General features: G+C 30.8%; 2 protein-coding genes across 3 annotated transcripts; one reads left to right on the top strand and one right to left on the bottom strand.

Moving 5' to 3' along the window:
* Window positions 1–366: 366 nt before the first annotated feature.
* On the bottom strand, window positions 367–13436 carry LOC108908833 (ionotropic receptor 25a). The gene is made up of 14 exons (XM_023455459.1): window positions 13379–13436; window positions 10121–10252; window positions 8562–8636; window positions 8200–8403; window positions 7325–7491; window positions 6745–7272; window positions 6377–6571; window positions 5377–5476; window positions 5144–5321; window positions 4623–4806; window positions 3517–3638; window positions 2819–3136; window positions 786–907; window positions 367–674 (listed from the first exon to the last, which is right to left on the bottom strand). The coding sequence occupies exons 1-14, from the start codon at window positions 13434–13436 to the stop codon at window positions 367–369; spliced, it is 2691 nt and encodes an 896-aa protein (XP_023311227.1).
* Window positions 13437–16340: 2904 nt separating this feature from the next.
* LOC108908840 (toll-like receptor 7) lies at window positions 16341–24517 on the top strand. Of its 2 annotated transcripts, none has more exons than XM_018712987.1 (2): window positions 16341–16492; window positions 22638–24517. In XM_018712987.1, the coding sequence occupies exon 2, from the start codon at window positions 22643–22645 to the stop codon at window positions 24452–24454; it is 1812 nt and encodes a 603-aa protein (XP_018568503.1). In that variant the 5' UTR covers window positions 16341–16492; window positions 22638–22642; the 3' UTR covers window positions 24455–24517. The 2 variants fall into 2 exon arrangements, with proteins under 2 accessions (XP_018568503.1, XP_018568504.1); XM_018712988.1 differs by lacking the exon at window positions 16341–16492 and adding an exon at window positions 16722–16781.
* The last annotated feature ends 1739 nt before the right edge of the window (window positions 24518–26256 follow it).

The raw sequence follows: 26256 nt of genomic DNA, 5'->3' as shown, positions 1-26256 counted from the left end.
CAGGTATCGGAATATTTTTTCGTGAAATTTGCCTTCAAATTTAACTTAAGAACTAAATATCCTTGATATTTAGTTTTTAAACAATTTTTTAGATGCAGTTGTTATTCTTTTCTACATATAATAAATATATTAAATATTTTGAAATATTTAATTTGAATATACCGTAACTATAGTAAGTATTTCTTGAATATTTAAGGTTCTGGAAAATTTGAACGGAAAAGCATACGATTTGATTAATTAAGTTTATTTAGTTGATAATATATATTTATAAATAGTTAAATGTAAAGAGTTATACAAATAATCAATAAGTTTCGTTGTACTTTAAACTAAAAATCATAAAGAGGAACGAACTAAATACCTAATTATTCAATTATTAATTTTAGTTATGGTGTTTCTTGCACGAGGGTATAGAGTAATGTGTGATAATCTTAGGTCATCCTTTTCTCCTTTCTGTTTCGCATTAACCGGCTTAAACGTAGTTCCAATTGTAACTGGATATGTCGATGCATTTATTAGACGAGGTGGTACAGGTTTTAACTGTTTTTCTGGAAATACATGAGCCTTATTCGATTTTATTGCATTGGATTTCCCTTTCCTTCTGTAGTAAAATACTTCACCTACTAAGGTTATCATTGCCAGAGCCAGTCCAAATAAAGTTGCGATGAAGACTCCACCTGAAATAAATATTTTGCACTTTATTGTACTTCATTATGTTAAATAATATTGCTTAAAGATATGTTGATTACCAACAAAAATAGTTATAAAGTTCTAAAAGAATGATTTACCTAAACTCTCAAGAGTAATACCCTCGTTGTCATCAGTGCTAGGACATTGGCCTTTAGAAGAATGATTCCAATATTTTGTACGTAGATCCTCAAAAAACCTTTGTTTCTGTAAAATTAGTATCCTAAAAAATGTTAAATTAATTTTGTGTTCATTTTTGTCATTATTATTTTTATTAGTTTTATTCTTATCAAATGAAGGCACGCGCATGTTCTTAGATACCAGATATCTAATGCTAAAAAATAACTCCATAGATAAACTAGTAATCCATCATAATTATTGTAGATTATTATTTATTGCTAGTTTGTTTATGCAATTATTTCTTTAGCATACCTACGTAGATATTTGGTGCCACCTCATTTGATATGAATCTGAAATAGTAGTAGCTGATAATTTTACTTTTAAAGTAAAGTTAATTTTATAATTATAATAAATAATAATAATAATAATAATATCTCTACTCCTCATTCTAACTACGAGAATTAGCCCATAAGTCGGAGACTTGTGCGGGAGAGGAGGCGGCATATTATTATTATGCAGGCCGCATTTGCGCCCAGGAACGACTTATGTTGGTAGGCCCCAACCACCATTCAGTGCAGGAATGAGGGAAACCTGGAAAACCTCATTAATTAGGGGGGTGGTCAAATGCCAACCGGTATCAATCTCTCACATTGACCCAACCCAACATTCTTCCACCCTACCATACCTGCACAGAGGGTGCCAATCCTACGTACAAGCATAGCTAATCTACAGTCTACCAGCCGCGGGAATCGAACCCGGGCAGAAATTTGCACACGATTTAAGTACTGACGCCTTAACCCGTGCGGCTATCGACCGATTATAGTTAATAATGTTACTTAATAGTATGATTATATATCAATAAGTTCTGGATTCTTAAAACTATTATAAATAATACCTATGTAATTTATGTGTGAAAGTCTTTATCCACTTTTATATGAATTTTAATTCTAGAAGCCTTAGTTAAGTTTTTTCTGCATTGATCTGAATACATTTTTATTTTCCATATTCTTAAAATTTGCAAGCTTAATGTTTGATATATTCTTCTAAAATCTCTTCAAGCTTACTAGGAGAGTCTATCTTGGAATTCACTGACTTATTGTGCATGTCGTTAGTAACAGTTCTGTTGGGGTTTCTTCAATATCCTGAGGTGACAAAAGTGTTGCTTTCACATATTTCTATCTTTTCTCCATTGGAAAAGCACAGTAACATAGTTTTCTATCTGCATAACTTGCACCTCACATTGGTACTTCTATTGCGGTGCTTGTTAAAATATTGGATGAATGTACCAGCATATTCAAATTTGCAGAGATAGTTACAAGGGCCATGGGCGTAGCTGGGGGGGGGGGGGCAGGAGTGTTCACGGCCCACCCCACAAAGCCCAGTGCCCACCCCACAAAGCCCAGTGCCCACCCCAGAAAAAAAAGATCTAATATGTATTACCATATTTGTCATATCGACAACTGCGTGACTTTTTTTAGAATCAAATCAAATTTTATATCGGTTAAGTGGTTGATTGCGAGATTTCTTTTTAGGGGCCTCCATAGAACTTGCAGCCCTGGGCCCACCCCAAACAAAAATTGTAGCTACGCCCATGACAAGGGCTTATACACGCTTTTTCCCATCAGGATAACTTTTGCGGGATTCTAGATTGTGTCAATGCCTTGTTGGAGTGGAATAAAAGGATGAATTTGATCTGAAGTTTGGTCACAGTAATGTGATGGCTAAAGAATGTACGTTGGCCATATGTACTACGACACAAGACATGTCTCTCAGCTGCCTTCTGCTAGGAGCCTTAAGAAGTGTCATCAACTCCAGCTATATTCTAATGTAATGGCGTTTCAAGATTATAAAATGTATTCCACAACTTATTTGGAAAGCCTACCTTAAAGCCAAGTTTTTTCATCACAAAGCTTATTTTAAAGTACAGTAAATAAATAAACAATATGTACTTTTTGCAATTGTTAAACTGACAATTAATAATATTAATAACAAACTTTCTAATAAATAGTCTTACGTTTTGCTTAAGTCATCCTGTAAGTGACTGCCCTGCTGTACCGCCACTGCATAAGGTTTTTCAGCGAATACCTCTCCAACTTCCGTAAGGTTGCAGTTCCTGCTGATCTCGTACTTGATCTCGCTTGAATCGTGTATAAAGGCGTAATCGGCGTCTAAATGCTCATTTACATTTCGAAATCCTGCCTCAGGCGTTGCCACAGGATTCGAGTCGTTTATAGCTAGCAAAATGTGACCGTACTGTTCCTTTATGGGATAATCCCATACGCGGTATCTAGTGTCATCTGTTGATGCGTTTAATGTTAACTCTTTCCACATCCTAAAAAAGTATTGTTTTTTTAAGAATATCGTAATTATTTGTGATTAAGTCGATCCCTACGTATCCAAAGGGATACAAAATAAATCAATTTTGATCGAATTAACTTTTAGTGCAATCAAATTTTGGTATTTTTTATCTTTTTGGTAGCTGAAGAATATAGAAGAATATAGACTTACTTTTTTACTCTCTTTCTGGATATTTTGCTACACTATGAATTACAAAAATTAGAAAATCTCTATATCTACACAGGGATGAATCGAGGGGTTGTTTGTAACAAATTTGTATACTCATTAGCTTTGTTTGTATAAATGCCTTGCTTTGATCCAAAAGTAATGTCAGTTTTTCCAGCACGTACTATACAAAGAAAATAATTTTCTCACCTATAAAGCGTGTCTTCCGCAAATTTCATATTGATAAAGTATTGATGTGTATTCGAATTTTTAACGACGGTGTAATTTATTCTCGACTGACGGGCTAGTTGTTCCAGTGACTGGACAGGAGCCTTAAAATGCATAAATAAAGATACATTAAAATGGAAATACTTAATTATTTCAAGGATATGTTTTTTGAAGTAACAATTAGATATACCTTACTTATTAATAAATGAATATTTAACGTGATATACATTTATTATCGAGAACACTGTAATTATTTTATAAAACTTTAGAGATAGTACATTTTACAGATAATGTAAAGTGACATATTTTTGCAAATATTATATTTCCGAAGTAGCTGTGCGATTTTTCAGTGTGACCCATTTTTCAAAAATACATCACTGGCCAAACATAAATTTACAAATGGTTTACATATTTTCTTTTATAAAGTTAACATATACCTACCTAGGAAAATGTTGGTTAAAATATAAAAGATTTATAAAGCAGAAAAGGTAAGCTTCTGCCCCGTTAAAAAGAATTACACCTTCCTCTACCATTCCTCAATACCGTTCTATGTATAAAGATGCTCTAAATGATGCGGTCACTCATAAAACATAAATAGCCATCCATGTATAGACATACACATGATGTACAGACGTGAAATATCCACATATTCCTTAATCTTCGACACACGACGCACGCATATATTTATCTTTTCATATTAAATAAGATTCATTTGTTGAGAAATCTAAACAAAGTGCCGTTTGTTTAATTTTTGATGAATATCTGATGACAAGTTAAGACATGTTTACGAATCTACTGATATGCACATCCACATGATACGACATTTCACTGTAGATTACTTCACATAATACTGCATTTGTTTGCATCATATGACAAGTATTTGGCAAGTAACCACATCATTTTGAATTGGCTTAAGATGGTAAATTTGATTTGTCCGGGGGACCGCAAGTGCTCTATTTCTTAACTTTGGGATAAGTTGAGAAATATGCCAGTTCCTGATCTATGAACTTATTCATTTTTAAAATAATTTGTATGTTTTCAATCGTAGTCCTGATTAATTTAAAAGCATCTGATTCAGCTCTACGTACCTGCATGCGTTCTACTGTCAAAAACGCAGCCAAGTTTGCGGTGAATGTCGCCAACATGAGGACCACGAACAGCCAGTAAGCGGCTACCAAAGTTCTACCAGAAAGAGCTTTTGGAGCTTCACCCCCACCTTGAGGTGTGAAGGAAGTTAAAGCGAACCAAAAACTTTCTTTTAGTGTAAATTCTCTGAAAAACAATTGAAAGGATAATCCAAAAGCATCTACGTTAAAAAATGTTGCAATTTACTTAAATGTCAATGACCTGCATGACTTTTAGAAGAGAACATTTTTACTTTTAATCGAAAATATCGAAAATTTTATGTTATACAAATTTTATAGCTGGATTGAAACTGGAATTAAAAGATTTATTAAACGTTCTGAATCTTCAAAACTTATTATTATTATTGGAAAAGAGTAAAAAATTGCTCCTATTAAAATTACATCTTTCATAGTTATTCTTCCATCATTTCAAATTTCCGTACCAAGGTACATTTTCTGGTTTATTTGGTAAAAAAAGTTACTACCTGCAAGGGTATGGATAAGCCTTCTTGTTGTTCCTGGCACTATAGGGAGAATATTTATCCAGAAACCATACCATAAATCCTGTCACAATAAGAGCAGCTACAATGCTCAACCAAACTTCTAACTTAAGTACGGTCATAAACTTAAACAGAGAAGTTTTCCTGACTGGTTTTCTTATGACTGAAATAATATAATCTAAATATAAAATGCAGAGTTTAATTTCTTGAACTTCTACCTATTGTAATTCCAGTTTGTTCATAATAAGGTGCTACAAAATCTACAACTTCTTCTCTGTCTGCCGTCATGATTATTGCAGCCACTGCCAAATCTGTTTGCTAAAATTAAGAAAATATAGAATGTTCATATTTGTAATAACTTGATACATTTGCTTGCTAGAAATCAGAGTAGCTAAAAGTTTTTGTGTTTCTTTTCCCAAATATGTAAAGTTTAAATGAAATATTGTTTACTAAATGTCACTTTTAACATTTGTAACCGATATCAACAGAAATGGAAAAAATAGCCCCACACTAAACAAATATGCTCATTTTTTTACAGGTGAATTTACAATATTAGTTCTTGTTTTATTGTGAGAGAGCCTTCCCAGATTTTTCTCTTTGTGTTCATTTTTAATAGTCTTTAAGTATTGTTGAAATGCGAATTTGATATAGTCACAATTTACAGAATGAAATAAATGAGTACCATTCATTTTTTTCTCTGAATTGTATGTTAAGTATGAAAAATCAGATTCACATCGAAAATGCATTCAAGATGAAACTGCCAACAAAAATAAAGACAATTACTTCTTTTAGAACAAGACTACAAGAAACAAATTATACGCGATGGTTAGGTTCTCTACCAAATAATGAAATGCTGTAGATTAAAATAAAATACTTTTTTGTCAAATTTGTTTAGTTGGTTCGACATGTAGTCTAATCAAAACAAGATCCATCAGTTTCATTGAAATATGTCTTTTATAAAGAACATGGTCAGCAAATACATCGCAAATTGTGACTCGTGCATGAAAATATGAATAGAAATTTAAGAAACTAACTGATTAATTTTTTTAGTAGTTAAAGTGCATTCGTACACAGCAAGAAATACCAATGTCGTTATAAGAAACACATTTTGTTTCACAGAACCATCCAAAGTTGTATTCTTAACTTAGTTTTAAATAAATTCAGAATTATTCATATCAAAATTAATGGATTTTTTAGTTTACAAAGTTTTTTGCTTACCCCTGAAGCCAAGTCTCCAATAACTCCATTCCACGTACCATTAACTTTTTTGCCGAAATCGCCATTTTTCGGTTCAACAAATTCAAAATCAAAATCTAACTCTTCGGCTATTTTCTTGGCAAAATCTACACAGTACCCAGTCCAATACCACTCTTCAGTCTCTGGGTCTTGTTCCTTGTACGACCACGGTATGGCCTAAAAAACTTTCACATTTGAATTTACCAACCTCCTAAGACATCTTTGATATCGCGACTTAGTTTACAATTCTATCAATTTCCGCAAACCACCAAAAAAGCAACATCAACTATGCAGAGACTTCATTAGAACATATTTTCAGCAAAACCATACGAGTTCTAAATAGTACTTACATGCGTTATTCCAATTCTATAAAATGGCCTTATCGGATTCACAGTCTTGCCTTGCTGAAGTTCCATAACATCATTTAAATATCTTAGTACTACCTCATAGCTTTCGTTACGACCAATTTTGATAGTTCCTTCAACTTTAACACTTACAATAGAATTATTTTTATATAGCTGGTTTCTCGAAATTTTGTTCTCAAAAATTTCTTCAAAGCTCAACTTTGTCTGATTGTCATAGGCGGTAGCATTGCACCTAATATCATTAGTATGTTTCTGTCCATCTTTGACTAACGCCTCCAAACTTTTAACTATTACAGACAGAACTTTCTTAAAAAATTCTTCTTGTAAATTAAAGCTGTCTGGACAGTAACAAAAATCTTTCCTATTCAGTAAATTGCAGCACATGTTTTTGTCTAAAGTTAGTAAATTTATTGATTTGTTGTACATCAGTTTCTCTTCAAAATTATCATAGTTGAAATCGAGAAAAACTAAATTCCATCTGTCCGGTCGCGTTACTAACTCTTCATCTAGTACCTAAAAGAACAGAGTGTTTAGCGAGCACTAGAGGGTAAGGAGTATTTATTACAATTTTCAAAAGTCTATTCATATTTTGGGTATTGGCCACCAAGGCAAAATTGTTTGGATATGGTCGGATTTCTCTCAGCTTTTTCGCAGTAATCTTGTCAAGTGTTTCTAAAATCATCATCCTCAGTCTCGTAGAATCAATCCAATAGTAAAGCGCTTGATCTACATCTAAAAAATTGCTAAGGTAACAATTGGTACTCCAAATCTTGTGTCAAAAAAATATAGTCATAGGTAAACAATCCAGTCGTAGTAGGAGACTATATTGAATATAATTTTAATAGTACCTACTTTGTGCTTTATTTATTTATCTTATCTGGACTTAGGAACCGTACCACGATGAAGAATTTGTGAATTATATTATTATCATTTACGTTATAATTTTTATCAAAACCATACAGTAGTACAATGACCTATGTATATATATTATTGCATATGCATTTGGGACTAATTTAGATAAGGGCAGCTAATAAACAACAGGGTCTGGTTAACAAAATGCGTTTTACATATTTTTCGACACTTCATTTTTGTGCTTTATTACTTCACTTAAAAGGTACTAAGCTAATTTAAATCAAATCAAAAAGTCTTCCTAAATTTTTTATCTGGTGAAGTCATATTATATGCTCTTTCATATCACGTTTACAAAACTTAAATTATGTGTAAAATAGCAGTCATTTACAAAAACTTTTTAAATTTATTTTCGTGAAGGAAATAATCTTCATTTTTCGAGATTAAACAAGTTCAAAATTTTTTTGTCATCTGTGGATATCATTGCAAGTCCATAAAATTTTATTTGGAGATAGCATGGATATTTTAATAGATAATATTTAAGTAATATCGATTATATAAAACCGTATAGTAGGCGAGCAATTTTCTTACATTGTGGGTTATCAAATATGAGAGACACATCAGTGGAATTCCTAAAGTCTAAATATTTATCAAGTAACAATAGAGCAGGACTTATTGAAACATCAACTTCGACGTATGGTATTCCAACATCTGATGCTAAGTTCCTAGCCACGTCATTCGAAGACCATGTTATGTCCAAAATCAATGTTACTCCAATGGAAATTGCGTTGCAAACTGGAAAGGAGAAAATGAGTAAATTTTATTTATTTGAATCAAAAACTCGATAAAATACAACATATTGGTCAAGAGTTTTTCTTGTAGGTGCTATCTTACACTTGTCGGAACCGATAGCAAGCAGCAATAGCGTTATTATTAAAGAATGGATACTTTACCAGGGCAAGAAAGTGAAGAATAAGAAAATAAATGTACCGTTAACAAAATAACATGGTTCATTAACACATACTGTGCTATGAAAAAGTTAACTTCAAATATTTATTTTATCATATTCGTGTACAGATTTTTTCAGAATTTGTTATCTCTCATTGTAGAAATTTTCTATTGAATTTTAAAAAAACTAATCCTAGTATTTTTCATTATGTAATACCAATATTGTCATGGTAACTGCTAGTGAATATTTTAAAGCTTACTCATTTCCGACTATTTAAAGCGTACCTAATTTTGTTTATGATGAATGTTTACTATGAATATTTTTTTTAACACTGCTATATTATACAATTTAAATATAACAAAAATAATTAAGAACATTTCTATAATAACCTGAGTGTTAGTTCGGAAATTTATCTGATTTGATAGCCAATACTTTCTCCTTTGCTTGTCCCCGTTGTTTTTATTCTCGGCAAATGAGACCGCAGCAGTATTAGACTGAGGTTTTTAATAATTTTACATTGATGGTTTTTAATAACATTCATGGTTTAACTGTTTTTAGTTCTTCAGTAATGACCTACATTTAAATCAGCAATTTCTCTTCTGGCAATTGTTTGGCAATCCGCTTGAATTCAAGGAGTACTTTTTTAAAACTGAAGCTGTGACTTTTTACTGTCAAATTTTTCATGTTTTAACTAGATATTGTTTGGATCTGCAATTTTATTAGGACAGCTCATTACTAAACCGGAGACAACTGAATGTCGCAACCTCTTTTTCGTTTTTGCCTCTCTATTGTCGAAAACCGCTACTATTACTACTACCAAAAATGGGAAGGTATAATTAGAATAGCTACAGGCAACCATGTATTATTTAATTAATAGAACTGATAATTCATCCACGTATAAAGTTTGCAACAAGACTTTTTTTACTATTTAATTTTATGAGCAAATATAATTTTTTATAAAATTCTACAATAAATAACTAGGTATCCGTAAAAAAGAAAAAGAAAACTACCACTGAGCAATTATTAGAGATATTGTAACAAACCCAAACTACTTTAGGACAAATATTCATTAAATTTCTTTGCACAGGAGAGATTATTTATTGAAACAGGTTTATGTTAATTGTACTACCATATCCTCATATTGCCTGTATGTTCTTGTAAAGTTTCTCTTATTTATATTCAGTACATTTTTCTAAGTTCTTAGTAAAACAAAATATTCCGACGCTATACAGTTCTAAGGAACTCTTATTTTATAATTAGCGATCTCGTTAAATGTATCTAGACATATAGGAATATTATTTTACATAATAAATGAAAAATTAAGTATATTTACACGTTCCTACATACTAATTATTACCAATATATTGCAGTCGTAAATAAAAACAATTAACATTTACATAGGTATGTGTGCTTAATGCAGACCAACAAAACTAATTACAGTTTATTTCATGGTATTTTTACTTGCATAAAATAGGATGCGGTAACGCATGAATTACGAAACAAAATAGTTATATCGTTCATATTTCACTTTCAATTCCAATTTTTTTTTTAATTGGTACTTACTGTTATCGACGTCTGCCTTCTCATCAATTATATCGATAAAGGTAGTTTCAAACCTTAGGTTGGTGTTCAAAGTACTAATACCTTTGTTATACCACTCTACTATCCTCTCTTGCCCTTCTTCTTTCAACAGAACTGGAAATGATAATCATAATTATTGTATGGAATTTAAGATACAGGTAGTACTCCAAAGATAATTGAATATGTAGAAAATCGGGTTTAGTTTTTAATTTCGGCCTTCAACCGAAGTTATATTAATTTAAAAAAATACCTACTTAATAAGGCGACATTTCAGGTCATTACCTGTTGAAGGAAAACAAGCTATATCGATGTATTTAAGAAATGTATTTTGTTTTGTTTTTGTGACGGAAAGGAAAAGAGCTTTAAAAGACAAGTGGCAGGTATGCCAGTATTTGTATACTTTATAATTTGGATTTAGTAGTTTCAATAAATTAAGAATAGGCATTAGACAATTACTCGTGTATTTCTATTAGATAATGGTGTTAGGAGAAACACTGCGGTCACTTCGTCAAGCATACTCGTATATTATTTTAACAGTGGTTTCGAGATATATCGCTCTCTTCTTCAGATGAGAAACTGGAGCTTTCTGGTCGATATTTATATTTGTCTGTGTTTTTCGGTTTATGGAATTCTGGTGCATGGTACTGAAGTTACTGGTACTGTAGTATACCAGACCTAGATTCTTAGGATTGAATCGATTTCCAATTCCTAGTACTTCTAAGTCTTCGTCTCGGTTGAAACTATCTGGATGTTTCTGATTTTCTGTTGTTTCTCTGTAGTCTTGGCAAACATCTTCTCTCTCATTAGAATTCTGATATTACTTGCAATTAGATTCACTATTTTTGTACGTTGTTATTCTTTAAATGTGCTTCTTTAACCTCGTACAAGTATGTCTACAATGTTTTGATGCATGTAAGAGGAATTGTGTATACACCAGATCCTTGGATTTGTATATAAAAATCCATGTTTAAATAACTCAAAAATCTGATAATTCTCTTTTATAACTTGTAAATAAGCGAGTTAATAATTATACAGAGACAAAAACCATAGCTTTTTTAAATGCAGGTTTGTAATTAAAAATTTTTTATATCATTCATTGATTGCTTCTCACTCTTAACAAATTATTCAGAACATTAATATAATATTATCAATCTATTTATTATACAGGATGGAACTGTCATAGATGTGATTTAACTAAGCTTATTTCAGTTTAAAGTTGCTTCGTTAGCATAAAAAGCGTTATAATTCGCAAAGGATTTAAGACCTATGAAATAACGCTTTATCCGATTTAAATAAAATTTAGTATAACAATATGCCTTTAACATTGCAACTGAAGTAATTGCATATAGAGAAATAGCAAAAATTTGCTATTTCTAAAGAAATATAATCATATTTTGTAGAAAGGCAATCATTTTCGATATTAATTTGACGAAACATGGAAATTATATAGGTACCTACGTTTAGTCACCACAATCTGTAAAATGCGACTATCAAATTTCGAACTATGTGATTATTCTTATTCGATGAAGTTACAAGAAACAAATTTTACGTATTTTTATAGTACACAGGTTGCTCATTGTTATTTACCCTTCACCATCAGTATTTATCATAAATTACAAATAATTAATTACAGTTTTCAGAACTGGGACACGTTTTTGTTTAATCCTAAAAAATTGTCGATTGCCGATTTTATTGCCACTTAGCAATAAAGTTACTTAAGTAAGCAATAATTATTAAATATTATATCTGAATTATATCTGAACTTAGAATCATATATTCTGTAGGTAATACTTCATTTTGTCAGATCTGATTGTTTTATAACAATCCGAATATTATATTCGGAATATACAGGGTGATTCAGAACTTATCCAAAAAAAAAAAATTCTGGATGTACAGGGGACCCTTACAAATACAATTTTGTAAAGAAATAATAAAATCATTTGACATACCCGATGTTACAACAATTGTTCAAAATTTTATCCACTAACGTGTAAACACATTTGGGTCCGTCTTACTTTCTACGAACTATCACAAATGATGTCTTGCTTCACCATAGCACAAATGCTTCACCATAATACAAATGTTGTCTTGCTTCACCATAAATTAAAACGATATTCATCAACTCTGAGTTGCTATACACGCAAACCATGTTTGACATTAACTACTAAAAAACTGTTGTAAACACCACAGATAACAGGTAAAAACTACCGCAACGACGGATTTCAGTATTAGGAGTCACATGGCTCTCCATTGTATTGTGAATGACGCTAGAGATTACAGTTGTCCAGCTATGTAGTGGTTGAATGTACTATAACTTCAATATTTTTTTTCTCGGAAACTATAAGGATTTTACAAAAATTTTTTTTACGTTATTAACTCCATTTCTCATGCCGCATCTAATCCCAATTTTTTTTGGATAAGTTGTGAATCACCCTGTAGATGTATGTATGTTAGTACTTTTTTTTAATCGCCAGCAATTTCTAGGTAGCTACAACAAATATTAGGTCAAATTAGGTAAACATTTTTCTGCCACTTTACTTCTTATTACAACAATATTGTAAAAGAAAATGTTTACGATTACTATGGTTGGCAATACCTATACTGTAGTATCCATTATTTACTTGATGTTTTATAAATGTTGCGACCACCAATGAAATTAACCTGGTGACCTGAGCCTTACAAAAGTTTTATATTTGAGGTCGACAGTTTATTGAAAATATTGTGAAAAGTTACTTTCTTTCAGAGAAAATCGTATTGTGTATCTCTATGCTGAAAGTACTTACATGTATATTAATTATAAATGAGAATAGTACGAGAAAAATTAATTAATATGTATTTATTTATAGTAGTTATAGTGTTAATGATTATACTAATTTTAATTTTATTTTAAGTGCAAAGTTGAGATAGGAAAAAAAGAAAAGTGAATATACCCATATACATATATTATCATATCTTGTAAAACAGAATAGGCACATAATAAGACTGAGAACAAATCTGATGATAGAAATAGTTTCATGAGACGACTAAGAACTTCCTAAGATTGAAACATCAAATCTTTTTTCATGGTTTTTGTCAAACATGAATATCTCAAAAACTTGTTCTATGCTGTGTTTACTAATCTAATATAGATAGTGAGGACGCCATAGAGTTGTAACCTTTTCAATTTTTTTAAAGTAGCTCAAGCTACTGCATATGAAACAATGTACTGTATATGCGTTTTATGTAGATATGTAATCATACTGCACTCCCAAATCTTTTTCCTTTTTAATTTAATTCTAAGTAACATTTTATCATCCATTTTTTAACTATAAATATTTTTATCTCTCCCGTTGCAAAGCATAATCAAACATTTAACAGTATTAAAATGCTATTAGTACTGCATCGATATATAGCGTCTTTATGGACAACATCAACAACAAAGGACCTAAATCTGAGCCTTGTGGAACTCTAAACTTAGTATTACATTCTGACTATTCTATGATAGACTTCCTAATATGGTGTATCTAATTTCCATCTCTATAATGTAAATATGGCCCGGAAAATTTTAATTAATTTTTGTTAAACCCAAGTGAAATAACATCTAATCTATCGACAGCGTTTTTACAGTCTGTATATACATATAACTTTCAGTTTACAGCTCGTTTTCCATATTATTTGACATATCGTCAGAAATTGTAAATAGTTTGGTATTGACCATTGGTACTGACCATGACTGGTAATAATGACCAAATGAGTAGATATTCTGTCTAAATTAAAAATATTGTAATTATTCTTTTAATACAATGAAGCGGAAGCTGTATCTAGTCTGTCATATGGAAATATATAAGTCACCTTTAACTTGCTATTAAAGTACTTACATTATTATCTGTATAAACATGAGATTTTGAATAGGATAAAAATAAAGTAATTAATATTTCAATTTTAGTAACAACTTCCTTTGAATTCATTGCTTGAACAATTTTAATGATTGGCAGAGTGTTTCACAAAATAATTATGTATTACATAAATAAGTTAGATGTTTATATATATGCACGTAAAATTAGTGAAGGATGAAGCTATGCAAATAATTATAGGTATAAATAATATAATTTCATATAAAAATTATGTTCTATGTGAAACGAAATTATTAAAAATTATTTGCTCTCTATTTCAACTATTAGCTGAACTCGCTGCTTTTACAATGTATTTAGTCGTCCCAAGATTTACATGATAATTATAATGTAATACTTTTACTTTAAAATAGTGTCTAATACCAAAACCATACTACTAAATTAAATGACAGATAAAAAAAGCGAAGCAAAATTAACGAATTCCATGACGAGGGTTTATTTATTTCTCCCGATTCCCATTTTTTCATAACGATCCAGCTATTTGAGCAAAATGAAAACGATTTTCAGAGTCGGGCGTAAAGTCCGAGTCCGACTAGTGACTAGTTGGGTTCAAACAGATGTAGGAATTCGATTCAGTGACCCCAAAAGTATAAAGATATGTTAGTTACACTTCATTACTAAACGTAGAAAAGTGTAATCTTAGCAATTTGCGCTACTTTTTTGAGGTTAGGCACGAATTCTGAGTAGTTGAAGTTATATTGGTATCAGAATTGGTTTCAGCGATCCCAAAAACATAAATTTTGGTGGTTAGAGTGTGTTATTCATCGTAGAATCGTATTATTTCAACGATTTGAAGTATTTTTAAGGTTAGGGATGAACAGTGACCAGATGGGGTTTAACGAATATTGAATTCGAAATCAGCAACCCCAAAAACGTATAGATATGGCGTTTCAGTCTACAATATTGCTCATTAAACAGAATTTTCCATGATTGCGGACGCCATATTGAAACTGCCATGATGTTTTTTTTAAATGACCAGACGGCATTCGATAGAATTTTTAAATACGAAGCTTTTGACACGTCGAACGTCAATCTTGATGCATTTTTATTCTGGGCAGCCCACTGTGCCCGTTGACGTGAAACACCCGAGTATTTTACAAATACTAGTGAGTATAGTAAAACAGCAAAGGTAATAATACATAACTGATAGTGTAGGTATGTTAATATATCATACTATTGTCAATTATCGCTAGTACTATCATTACTAATGTTGTCATTAAATTCGTTGATATTATTTATACCTTTTTTAAACATTAAAAATATGTTTTCTCGATTATTTCTTATGTTCCGTGGATAAACAGTAGACCAATGACAAAAAGACAAAAAATATGTTGTTTTTAAAAAAATCTATTTTTCTTAACAATTCGCAGCCTCAAGATATGTAAAGTTTCAATCGGGCACTTTTCTGTACCTAGTTTTTATGAAACTATGTTTGACTAACCAAAAATCTCGCACTGAAATAGCAGACAAATAATAAAAATAAAAAAAATATACACTAAGATGACGTTTCAAAAATGAAACTGTCTTGGTTTTTAAGATTTTTGGTTATGCTGAAACAGTTTCATAAAAACAACTGTTGATAGGTCTTCTTGCTTTTGCTGCAAGAGTTTGTTTAATTAGTTTTTTACATTTTTTCACTGTGCAAAATTCCAAAAAGAGAAATAATGGCGCCGTGTGCTTCTGTGAACGATGGGTAAATATAATTATTGTAAAGCCGACTTTGTAATTAGTAGGAAATTTTGCGTAGATCTTATTAGGAAGTATTTTCAACATTTTTTACATGTGAATAAATATCATATTATTCAAATATGTAAGTATTATTTTACATTTACATACAGTTTCGTACGTTTAGAGAGCTTCCCAATCCTATGCTTCTCTGTTATTTCGAATTATGCAAAACCTTTTCCAGTAAATTTTTTACGTTACATCGCGATGTTGACTGGGATATCTGAGGGTCCTGTACCTTCTTATATATCCATCAAAGAAAGAGAGTTTGTTAATAGATAGCGTTTTTTTTTAAAGTTCATCATCACGTTCAGTTCTCGAGGTCATTAAAGTCAAAAGTGGGATCACCACGCGCTTACATGCGTTTCAAACTAAAAATTGCATCACTCTGGCAAGCAAAATAGTTCTTAGGATATACAATTTTTACAGCACATTTTTTGTTCCGTTGCATTTAAACGGTAGGGAATGAAAGTGTATTATTTTTAATTTCGTGCAAGAACCTTGTCCGACGATTGATTGTGTACAAGCCTCAGAGATAAATACAACACCGCCAGGAAAACGTTCTAGTTTGCCACTCGGTAAATGAAACGGCATTTTACAATAATATACTGTTGATAGGTATGCTGCCGAATAGTGGTAACCATAACTTTTAATGAGATGGTGCGTTGATTTTCGCGCAATGTGTGGTGGCTTTATTAAACATCAGGAATATTATGGAATTGTCGTCACTTGAAATACTGTAAGTGCATCAATAAACATACTTAACATTACTTTTTCTATATGATCAAAGTGTTTTCGACTTTTTTTGCTAATATTGGCTCCAGTAAATTTAAATTGCGGGGAAATAATTTTTAATATAACTTTCAAAAATATTTTGTCTCTACTACAGTCTATTATTTTTAAGTGATTGTGATTCCATTTTAAATATTAATAATAGAAAAATATGGAGAAGCATCAAATTTTGCGGTCAAATAAGTGTGGATATTGCTGTATAGTGATTCTATTTTATTTATTAAATTTCAAAATAGGTAAAATTAAATAAGTTAAAATATCCCCTTTAATGTGCAGTGTGACAAGATACAAAAAAAACTATTTTTAGCATATTTTCAAATAATCTCAAATTTAATTTTCAACAATTATACTCAATTAAATACAAAATTATACATTTGCTGTGTGATTTATTGTAATATCCATCCAAATGTAATAATGTACTTAATTAAATTTAAAAAGATACAGGGTGTTAATTTCCAAAAAATATTTTTATTTTTTTTTTAAATAATTTCACAATTAGTAAGTGAAATAATTTGAAATTGGGCACATATATTTACGTAAACGTTGTACAAAATCTGAGGCTTTTTCCTAAAATTTACATGTTCCAGTAGGGTATCTGTGGCATATTTTTCTAAATAAAATAGTACGCCACTGCTTTACAGTAACAACCATGATATTTTCAGATTCATCTTCCAATTGTCTACAAATTACTACTCTTTATGTTTTTCGAAAAAATCCCGATTTTCGAGTAAAACTTAAAAAACCAACTGAAATCACTTTTACTTAAATGACATGACAAGCACTCATTCGGTTATTTATTCGAATAAAGAAATTTATAACATTAGTCATCATTTTAATGATTTTATTTGAGTAAATGCTCAAAAATACCTCCATTTGCAAGAACACAGGCCCGACATCTGTTTAGTAACGAAAATGTAATTTGTTCGAAATTTATTGTTGCTTGAATCTGATGAAAAGCATTATTTATTCTTTCTTCTAACTGCTCAGAATGTCGAAGTTGTTATCGCAGCAGCCCACTATGTAATTTTAAAAAGCATTATAGGTACTCGAATATCGAAGTGTGTTCTTAGTTCGTTTTTTAAGTTTTACTCGAAAATCTGGCTTTTGTAGAAAATTGAAAGACGAATCCAAAATTATCATGATTGTTACCGTATATCAGTGTCGTACTATTTTATTTAGAAAAATATGCCACTAATATCCTGTATTTCCGCCACTGGAGCATGCAGATTTTAGGAAAAGCCTTCAGATTTTGGACAATGTTTACATAAATACATGTGTCAAATTTCAAATTATTTCACTTACTAGTTTTGAAATTATTAAAAAAAAATTAAAATATTTAACACCCTATATCTTTTTAACGAAACGTCCTAGATAAAAACTTTATAGGAGAGACTCCCCTTAAAATTCACGAAAGAATACGAAGATTCATTTTTGGCCACCGTGAATCACCCTGTATATGAGAAAAGTATTTGCTAGTACAGAAATTGAAATCATGTCAAGGTTTTTATTAAAATAATATTTCAAATTTAATAATTTTAGCGCTAAATTGCTAGAACAGTTTCTTGTACGTTGTATTTAGCTGTAAGTTAAAGGGGTTAAGTTTTCCTGGAATACTTAATACCTAAAGCACGCTTAAAAACAGGTAATTATACTAATTATAATTCTGAAAACAATTTAAATACGTACCTAATTGGATAGCTGGATGTAATTCATGCGTCCATTTGAGTTAATTTTTATTTTTTTAGTCACTATAACAATTGCGAACATATATCACATTTCAAATATCATGTTACAGATAACGTCACAGCACCAGCAGCGGTAAGATTAACTAGATTTTATCTACAAAATGTGTACCCACTTTGTATCTGTTTTTGAATGTTAGTTGAAAGGGAAATTTCTATTGTAAAAATTTGTTGTTTTTTTTTTCGATTTTTAAAAGATCTAAATTTAAAATAAGGCGCATAACATTTTTATGGAAAAGATAATAGTTTGGACTTGTCATTGGAATCCATATCTTTAAGGATTTTTGAGATATTTGCTTTTAAAAATTGAATGCAAACGCTACTTCTTGATATTGTGCCAATTTATATTACAATTTGGAAAATAATTTTGTATTAATACAACACCCAACAACTTTTTTCAAATTGTCGAATGTCAATAATTCGTGAACAAGTGTTTTCTAAATCGTCGGATAGGGAGGATGATGTGCGTTAACCACAACGCCTTGCAGACCTGAATCCTCTGTTTCTCGAAACGCATTAGATCATTATGATAAACAATTCAAAAAGCAGCAGAGGACTTAAAACGATGTCCCATTTTTTAGATTATACAAACTTTTAAAGTTTCAAATGAAATGGTAATCATGCTGAAAACTAATTATCATGTGTCTTCAGTATATCAAGAGGATTTAGGTCGGAGGAACGTTTAGTAAGGTTTTAGATACACACTAATTTTATATATATAAAATCAGTGTAATTTGTAAAGTTATATTTTTGAAAATTATCCTTAAATATACTTTTGTGTAGGTACAGAATCAAATAAATTTTACACAAGATTTTACCATTGGATATGAAACACGTTATTGACCTTGTCACAGCAGAATTGAATTAACTAATCCGCTTGAACTTGTCTATGACATCAGTAGACAACAGCAGTTGACACTTTTTTACAAATAGCCTAAATAGGTGCAATCATCGAACAAAAAACAAATTGGTTGTTCATGGTCTAGATGAAACCATTTAATATTTTGTTTAGAGAAACTAACGTATGATTTCTATAGTTTACTTCTGCTATGGAATATCTCGATGGTTCATTACATACATCTTTTAAAATTTTATAAGATTTAATTTTGTCCGAGTGTCAGATGAATTGATGCTTAGAAAAAATATACAAGACCGCACAAAACACTCCATTTGAATGGAAAACTGGTACAGGGTAGTCCTCTGTATTTTTACTAAAAATAAGGGTGTCCTTTTATATAACTCTATCTGAAATGAATAATAATAAATGAATTTGATCTAGTATAGTATTTTTTGCGATATCTTGAAAGTCTTTCGAGATACTTTATTCATATTTTAAACTTAGAATCAGAGTATCACTAATTTATTATTCGAATTCCATGCCGCAAAAGGGGTGACTATTACTGTTTCATTCTTATTTAAAATTTTGCAAAATATTGACCACTATTATACTATTAGAGGATAAAAGGTACATCTTATTTTAATTTTGATTAATGGAGCATTTTTCGAGAAAAAGTTTGGAGTACAATAATAAATTTTACAATACCGATGATGCGTTGAAATGTAATACATTTAAAATAATTTCCATAAAACAAATACTTTGATTCTGTTGTCGTTTAAAAATATTTAGAATATTCACAAGATAACGTATTTCAATTTTCAAATATTTTCATGAAAGTTCCACTTCGTTTATTTCCTTCACCTAAAACAACATTAAAACTATTTCTTTTGATAACACTGTTGATAATAGCACTACTTATTTTGTGCAAAATGTTTCGAAATGTATGTATGGCATTTCAACGCATAGGTGGTCGATGTTATAAAATTTTTAAAATTCACACTCAAAATTAAGAACAAATATGTTTTTTTTTCAATAATCTATAGATTAACATTTTTCAAACATTTTTTGGAGTAAAAATAAACAATATGTACATGATACAATGAAACAATGATAGCAACATGTGGGATTTGATTAATACACAAAAAAAGCAAAAGTGGTGTTCCTCTCTTAAATACAGAAAATATGGAAAATTCTATTTTTCAAAACTAGAGGGAGTGCAACATCATATTTCATCCCTGTTTCTTATGTCTATGGCATAGTATAGACAAAAAGAATCACTATGAACCTTCAGTTGATCTTTCACAAATATTCTGCTTCCACCTCTACAAATCAAACTTGGTCTCATGAAACAGTTTGTTAAAGCTTTGGACAAAGATGGTGACTTTGGATATTTAGGAGAGAATATTCCTCAAACCCGTACCGTGTTCAAAGACAAAAAATTTATCACAAACATGAATGATACTGAAAGAGCAGCATGGTTAAGTTTCAAGAAAGTCACTCAACATTTTTTGGGAATCAGAAGGGTGAGGATTACGAGAATTTAGTTGAGGAATTGTTGGAAAACTTCAAACAGTTGGGTTGTCTAATGAACTTGATATTGCATTTATTACACCCTTATCTTGACCACTTCCGGATAACCTCGGGTATTTCAGCGAAGAACAGGGTGAATGGTTTCATCAAGATATCAAGGAAATGGGACATCGATACCAAGGAAGGTGGGATGTTAATATATCAGATTGGTTTACAAGGGAAAACGAGTCTAAAACAGAAAAGAAAAATAAATCCATTGCATAGATCGTTTAAAGATAAAACAGTTCATTACAAAAGGAAGAAGGAGTAAAACAAACATCATTTCTTATCAGGAAACGATGGTCACATCTTTGAATATCCTAATTTCTCTTCGGGCATCAAATGGTGGAAGGACTATCTATCTTGGGGAAGGAATTTCCCAGATTTTAAAGTTACTTTGCACAATATAAAAGTACTGGAGGGTGATTGACTGATTTTAACTTCGGATTCGGCTTTAGCACGTCAAAAACTTTTATCAAGAATACCTTTTTTTCGTATCTTTCACTTTTTGATCCATTTGTCCTCTTGTAAACTCAATCCGCTGACATACTGTAGATATGGTCTTGCTATAACTTCCATTCCTTTTTTTACAATTGCTCCAAATGCTATACCTCCCTAGTGTGGGATTTTTCGTGTTTAAGGGTGGTTTTTCGGTGATTTAAAAAAAACTGAGATGGGGGGGGGGAGTGATGGGCACTTATTTTCAATTTTCCGAAAAAAGTCTATAAAATTTATTGTTTTTTTATGTACAAGACATTCTACCGGAAAAATACCGGAAGACGATATATTACCCCCTTACATATTTATGTATTTGAGAAAGAAAGTTCCTTTGTTCTTCAGATTAATTTCTTAATAAATTGTTAATTATTGATAGTAAGTAAATTGCTGTGAAAATATTTGAAGTAAATGTTCGAATAACCTTGTGGCATTTGCGTATTAATTTGTTCTATTTCATGAACGCTGCCAATTTTTTAAACCTTAATGAAACAGTTTCTCTTACTGCAAATGCAATTCTGCTACTACTGTTGTTAATAAATTAACACTATCCAAAGCCAAATTTATTAGACTGGAAAAATATACTTTCCTGCTGTATAAATTTTTATGTAGGTACATGGAAGGACTTTTGGTACAATTGTGATTTTTACATTATTTATTTTATTATTATTAGTATTCTTTTCACTCTGCACCTACTTAATGAATGTACATATGTCCAGTTGTTTAAGAAATTCTGTCAGCTATTATTATTATTATTATTATTATTATTATTATTATTATTATTGTTATCATCATCATTAATGTCTTCTTTTTATTAGAATTATTGAATAAAGGAATAGGAAAGTCTGTACTGCCATAATAAGGCTCTGGTTTTATTCATTACCACTATGGTAATAAAAAGGAAATTTTAATAAGTCAATAGTTATATAATTACATTTTTTGTTCTACTTTTAAAATATTTTTTATTCTTATGTAAGACTGATTCAGTCTGTACAAGCCAAATCACTGTAACGACAGTCGAGCCTATTTAGCTTTCCCTACTTTCCTCCTCTCTGTTAGTAGAGCAAAATCAAAGTGTTGTCTAGGAAATTACTTTCATATTATATTCTATTTACAGAAACAAATTAAATAGTTTGTACCTGGTGGTAGTGGAATTCCTATGGCATTTTGATGTAACGTATATACAGGGTGATTCAGTTTTAAATGAGCAAACTTCGAGGGTCAGCAGAACAAAAAATAACGCCAGTTTGTTATATAAATTCTTTTATTTTGGGGCTTCGTAAGGTAGATACAAGGTATTTCCAGTTTTCAAAAATATATAAACTTAAGTCAAAAGTACTGGTTTGGTACATGGTTCAGTTATTTTAGTACGTTCTCCGATTGGTGATAATCAAGATCCCACTCCTGAATAAACATAGTATCATATTATTATTATTTATCTGTTGCAGGTAAAATGAGGACACTGATAATTATGGCTCTCTTTGGAGTTCTCGAGGCCCTGCACTGCGACAAGGAATTCAATTATTACGATAGCTACGGGAACGGTTTCGAAGTCATCTGTCAAGGTTTAACCAAAGAATACATTCATCTTCTTGAAAATATCACCATCACCAACGAAATCAGCCTGACCATAGGAAATGCTACATTAACCAACGTATCTGCAAATATTTTCGACAACGTCCACAACATCCGGTATCTTCACTTGGAAAACTCAACTTTCACATTTTCCAGAATGGAACCGGTTTTCAACTATCTCAGGAGACTGGAGCACCTTATTATAATAAATACGCAGTTTTATATAAATAAATATACGTTTATAGGTCTATCACGATTGAAGGAGTTGATACTGGATAACAATAAGCTGGAAGAGGTTGAGGAGGGGTCTTTCCAAAACTTACCTAGTGTAAATTATTTACAAATCACTAATAACAGGATAAGTGACATGAAGAATCTGCCCCTGTGCGAGCTTCGAGATTTACGAGGCCTAAATTTATCGAGAAACATTATATCCGATTTAAGGGAAGTGCATTTTTATTGCAGGAAGTCGGAAAAAACTGTGGATTTCAATTTGAATAACGCAGATTATATCCTAGACGTGAAGAAAAGAGACTATTTTAGTGTATCAGATAATTCTTTTAAACTCACAGTTTTGGATTTAAGTCATAATAACATTTCCAGAATTGAGTTTGCACTGGCAGATTTATCAAATTTGAAGGTGTTAAATTTGGAAGGGAATAGGTTGGTTGGGATTAAACAGAAAGAATTAAATTCGCTTCATAATATAGAGAAAATACATCTTAATGATAACGCATTAAGTGATATCGAAGATAAAGTATTTAGCAACAAAAAAAATTTAAAATATTTAGATTTATGTAGTAATAAGTTAAATTATTTTAGTTTAAACAACACACCTATGTTGGAATACTTAAATTTAGCCAATAATTTGTTAGACGCTGGTAGTTTATACAACATCAATAATACAAAATCGTTGAAGGAGTTAGTTTTAGCTAATAACAAAATTGGAAATATCCATCTACACACATTTAAAAAAATTTCTGCCCTAGAGGTGTTAAATCTGGAGAGCAATAACGTTATTTTAATAGATTATTTATTTGAGTGTCTTATAAATTTAACGCATCTTTCTTTAAGGAATAACAGCATCGAAAGATTACCGCCTCTTCTTTTCAAAAACTTAACTCATCTAAAAGATCTGGACTTATCCTCCAACAGAATTAAATACTTCACGTCAAATTATACATTCAAAGGATTGGGCAATTTAGAAACTCTGAATATTTCCTACAACTTGCTGCAAGAGTTGAATTATGCCGTACTTGAACCTTTAAAAAAATTGAGCGTACTTGATATAGCAGGAAATCAATTGCATTATATTCAATACGATCTAATTATATCCGACCTGCCGCTACTTACGGTTTTAAACATAAAAGAGAACATTTTATCCTGCGACATCCTGTATAAGATTATTAAATTCCTGCGACACAAAGATATTACTTACACGATAAACGAACAATTCGATTATGAGCAGGAAAATGTAGAAGGAATATATTGCAGCACGGAAAAGAGTGTCGTTTCGGAGGGTTTAAGAAACAAGGGCTTATCTGGTGAAAGTTACGCGCTTTTAGTGTTAGGCGTAGCCGTAAGTGTCGTATTAGGAGTTATAGTCATAATTGTCGCCTTGTTCAAAATTCATTTGTTTTTGAGACGGCGAAACTACAGGGTTGACGAATTTGAACTAATAGACGAATAAAATAGACAATTGTAAAAAGTATTGAATGCACTTTTGTGATTTTTGTTTTTAATAAAGTTTTTGTTATAACTGGTATTATTACTTTTTACATTCAGTGAAACCAGAGTTTGATAACCTTTTTCCATCATTTAAAAGTGACATGGAACGTAAAAGTACCTAATAAATAAATAATAATTGCAAGCAACTGAAAGTTGAATACTATATTTTTATTTTACTAATATGAAATACAATATGAATAAAAGACAATACTCAAGGACAATGCAAACATTTTTCAAGAGTGAAAACTAAAGATTGTAATCTCCATTTTCAATGGGATTGGGAATTGACAGAGACGACTAATGACATCATCAATTATATTTTTTTCCAGAAACATACCTACATTTTTTTCCTCTTTTTTCTAATAACCTTTTATTAGAGAAATTTCTCTGTATTACCTCTCGTTTAAATATAAAATGCATAAATGTCACAAAGTACTTGTCATTACTCAATACGAACGTCAAACGTATAACTTTTGTGCTTACAAAATGTTTTCTTATTCAGAAAAAGTTGATGTTTCTAATTTACATCGAGTCACAAAAAAATTCAAAAGGAGCTGTAGAGTTATATCGAGAAAGGTATCCAGAGCGTCCCATTCCTGATCATAGAACCACAGACAATATAGCGCATGACGATAGCTATTTTGTCTGTCATAGAACCTTTACAAGATTGGAGGCGACCTTGCGACGAAATGAAGATGCATTTTCTATACGGAAAAAATCAAGTAATTGACCGAAAGGTAAGAAACAATGTTAATACAGCTAGACTGTTACAGTATTTCGAACAAAATACACGAAATGACTCAGGCGAAGATTGGACATGTTTCTTGAAATGAGAGGAAGTCATATAAATAATAGATTGTAATATGTATGCAGTATGAAAGCGTTTGCCTCATTTTTTAAATTTAGTTATTGTTATCATCATCTTTTGTTTTAACTGTGTTAAAGAATTATCGAGTTTAATCCTTTTATTTATTCTTAATGACATTTATGCACTTTAAACAACAAACATTCAATTACTTTTCAACGATTACTTGATCCTTCCCCCGCTAATCTGATTTTTAGGTGGAATTTCTTTTGAGACTCTTTAGGACCAACTTTTAAATGGGAAGTAATACAGAAAAATTTATCTAATAAAAGTTTATTAGAAAAAATAGAGCTTTTTCTGACCTTGCGAATTTGAATTAAATTGAATTTGAAGTTGTTTTATGCAAAATTAAGAATACATGTCAAAAAGTAAGTGCTAATCTCGATCTCCGGTTTAAAATTGTAGCAAAAATAAGTCAACACTTTCCAAAGCTCACTTATTCCTAAGAATACGATAATACAGGCTTGGTAAATTTTAACTGATAGTTATAAAAAGTGATTATGATTTTTGTTTCTTATTAAGTTTTTGTCATGTTTGTACTTATTACCCTTTTACATTCACTCAGCCAATAAGCCAAACCATTTACTTAAGTTTAATTACGTTTTTCCACTGTTTAAAAGTGATATGGGAAATAAAACTGAAATAATGATAATGATATAGAAGTCAGTGTTGCTTAATTATGTATTTTTTTTGGTAAAACAACAAATCAAAACTGTAAGTATCTAATTGTAGTTATGGAGATAAAGTGTTCAGAGTTTGAATCTATACAATATTTATCAAATTGTTTGATAAGTTTGTATAATTCGTTAAATTGTCTTGGAGATACGATAAAATTTATTAGATATTAAATTCACCCCTTCCCTGAAAACGGACATATAAATGCCTAAATTTCAGGAGAA

This window comes from Anoplophora glabripennis, unplaced genomic scaffold (assembly GCF_000390285.2).
Source record: "Anoplophora glabripennis isolate ALB-LARVAE unplaced genomic scaffold, Agla_2.0 scaffold118, whole genome shotgun sequence".
Classification (NCBI taxonomy): Eukaryota; Metazoa; Arthropoda; class Insecta; order Coleoptera; family Cerambycidae; genus Anoplophora; species Anoplophora glabripennis.
This window is presented reverse-complemented; position numbering and strand designations above follow the sequence as displayed.

Excerpts from the sequence above, each read along its gene's own strand:
- LOC108908833 (XM_023455459.1), bottom strand. The coding sequence starts at position 13,436 with ATGGATGATAAAATGTTACTTAGAATTAAATTAAAAAGGAAAAAGATT. Across the intron at positions 8,404-8,561 it reads TTCTTCACTTTCTTGCCCTG|TTTGCAACGCAATTTCCATT; the intron begins GTAAAGTATCCA and ends TCTCCTTTCCAG. Across the intron at positions 5,322-5,376 it reads ACAAACTGGAATTACAATAG|TCATAAGAAAACCAGTCAGG; the intron begins GTAGAAGTTCAA and ends ATATTATTTCAG.
- LOC108908840 (XM_018712987.1), top strand. The coding sequence starts at position 22,643 with ATGAGGACACTGATAATTATGGCTCTCTTTGGAGTTCTCGAGGCCCTG.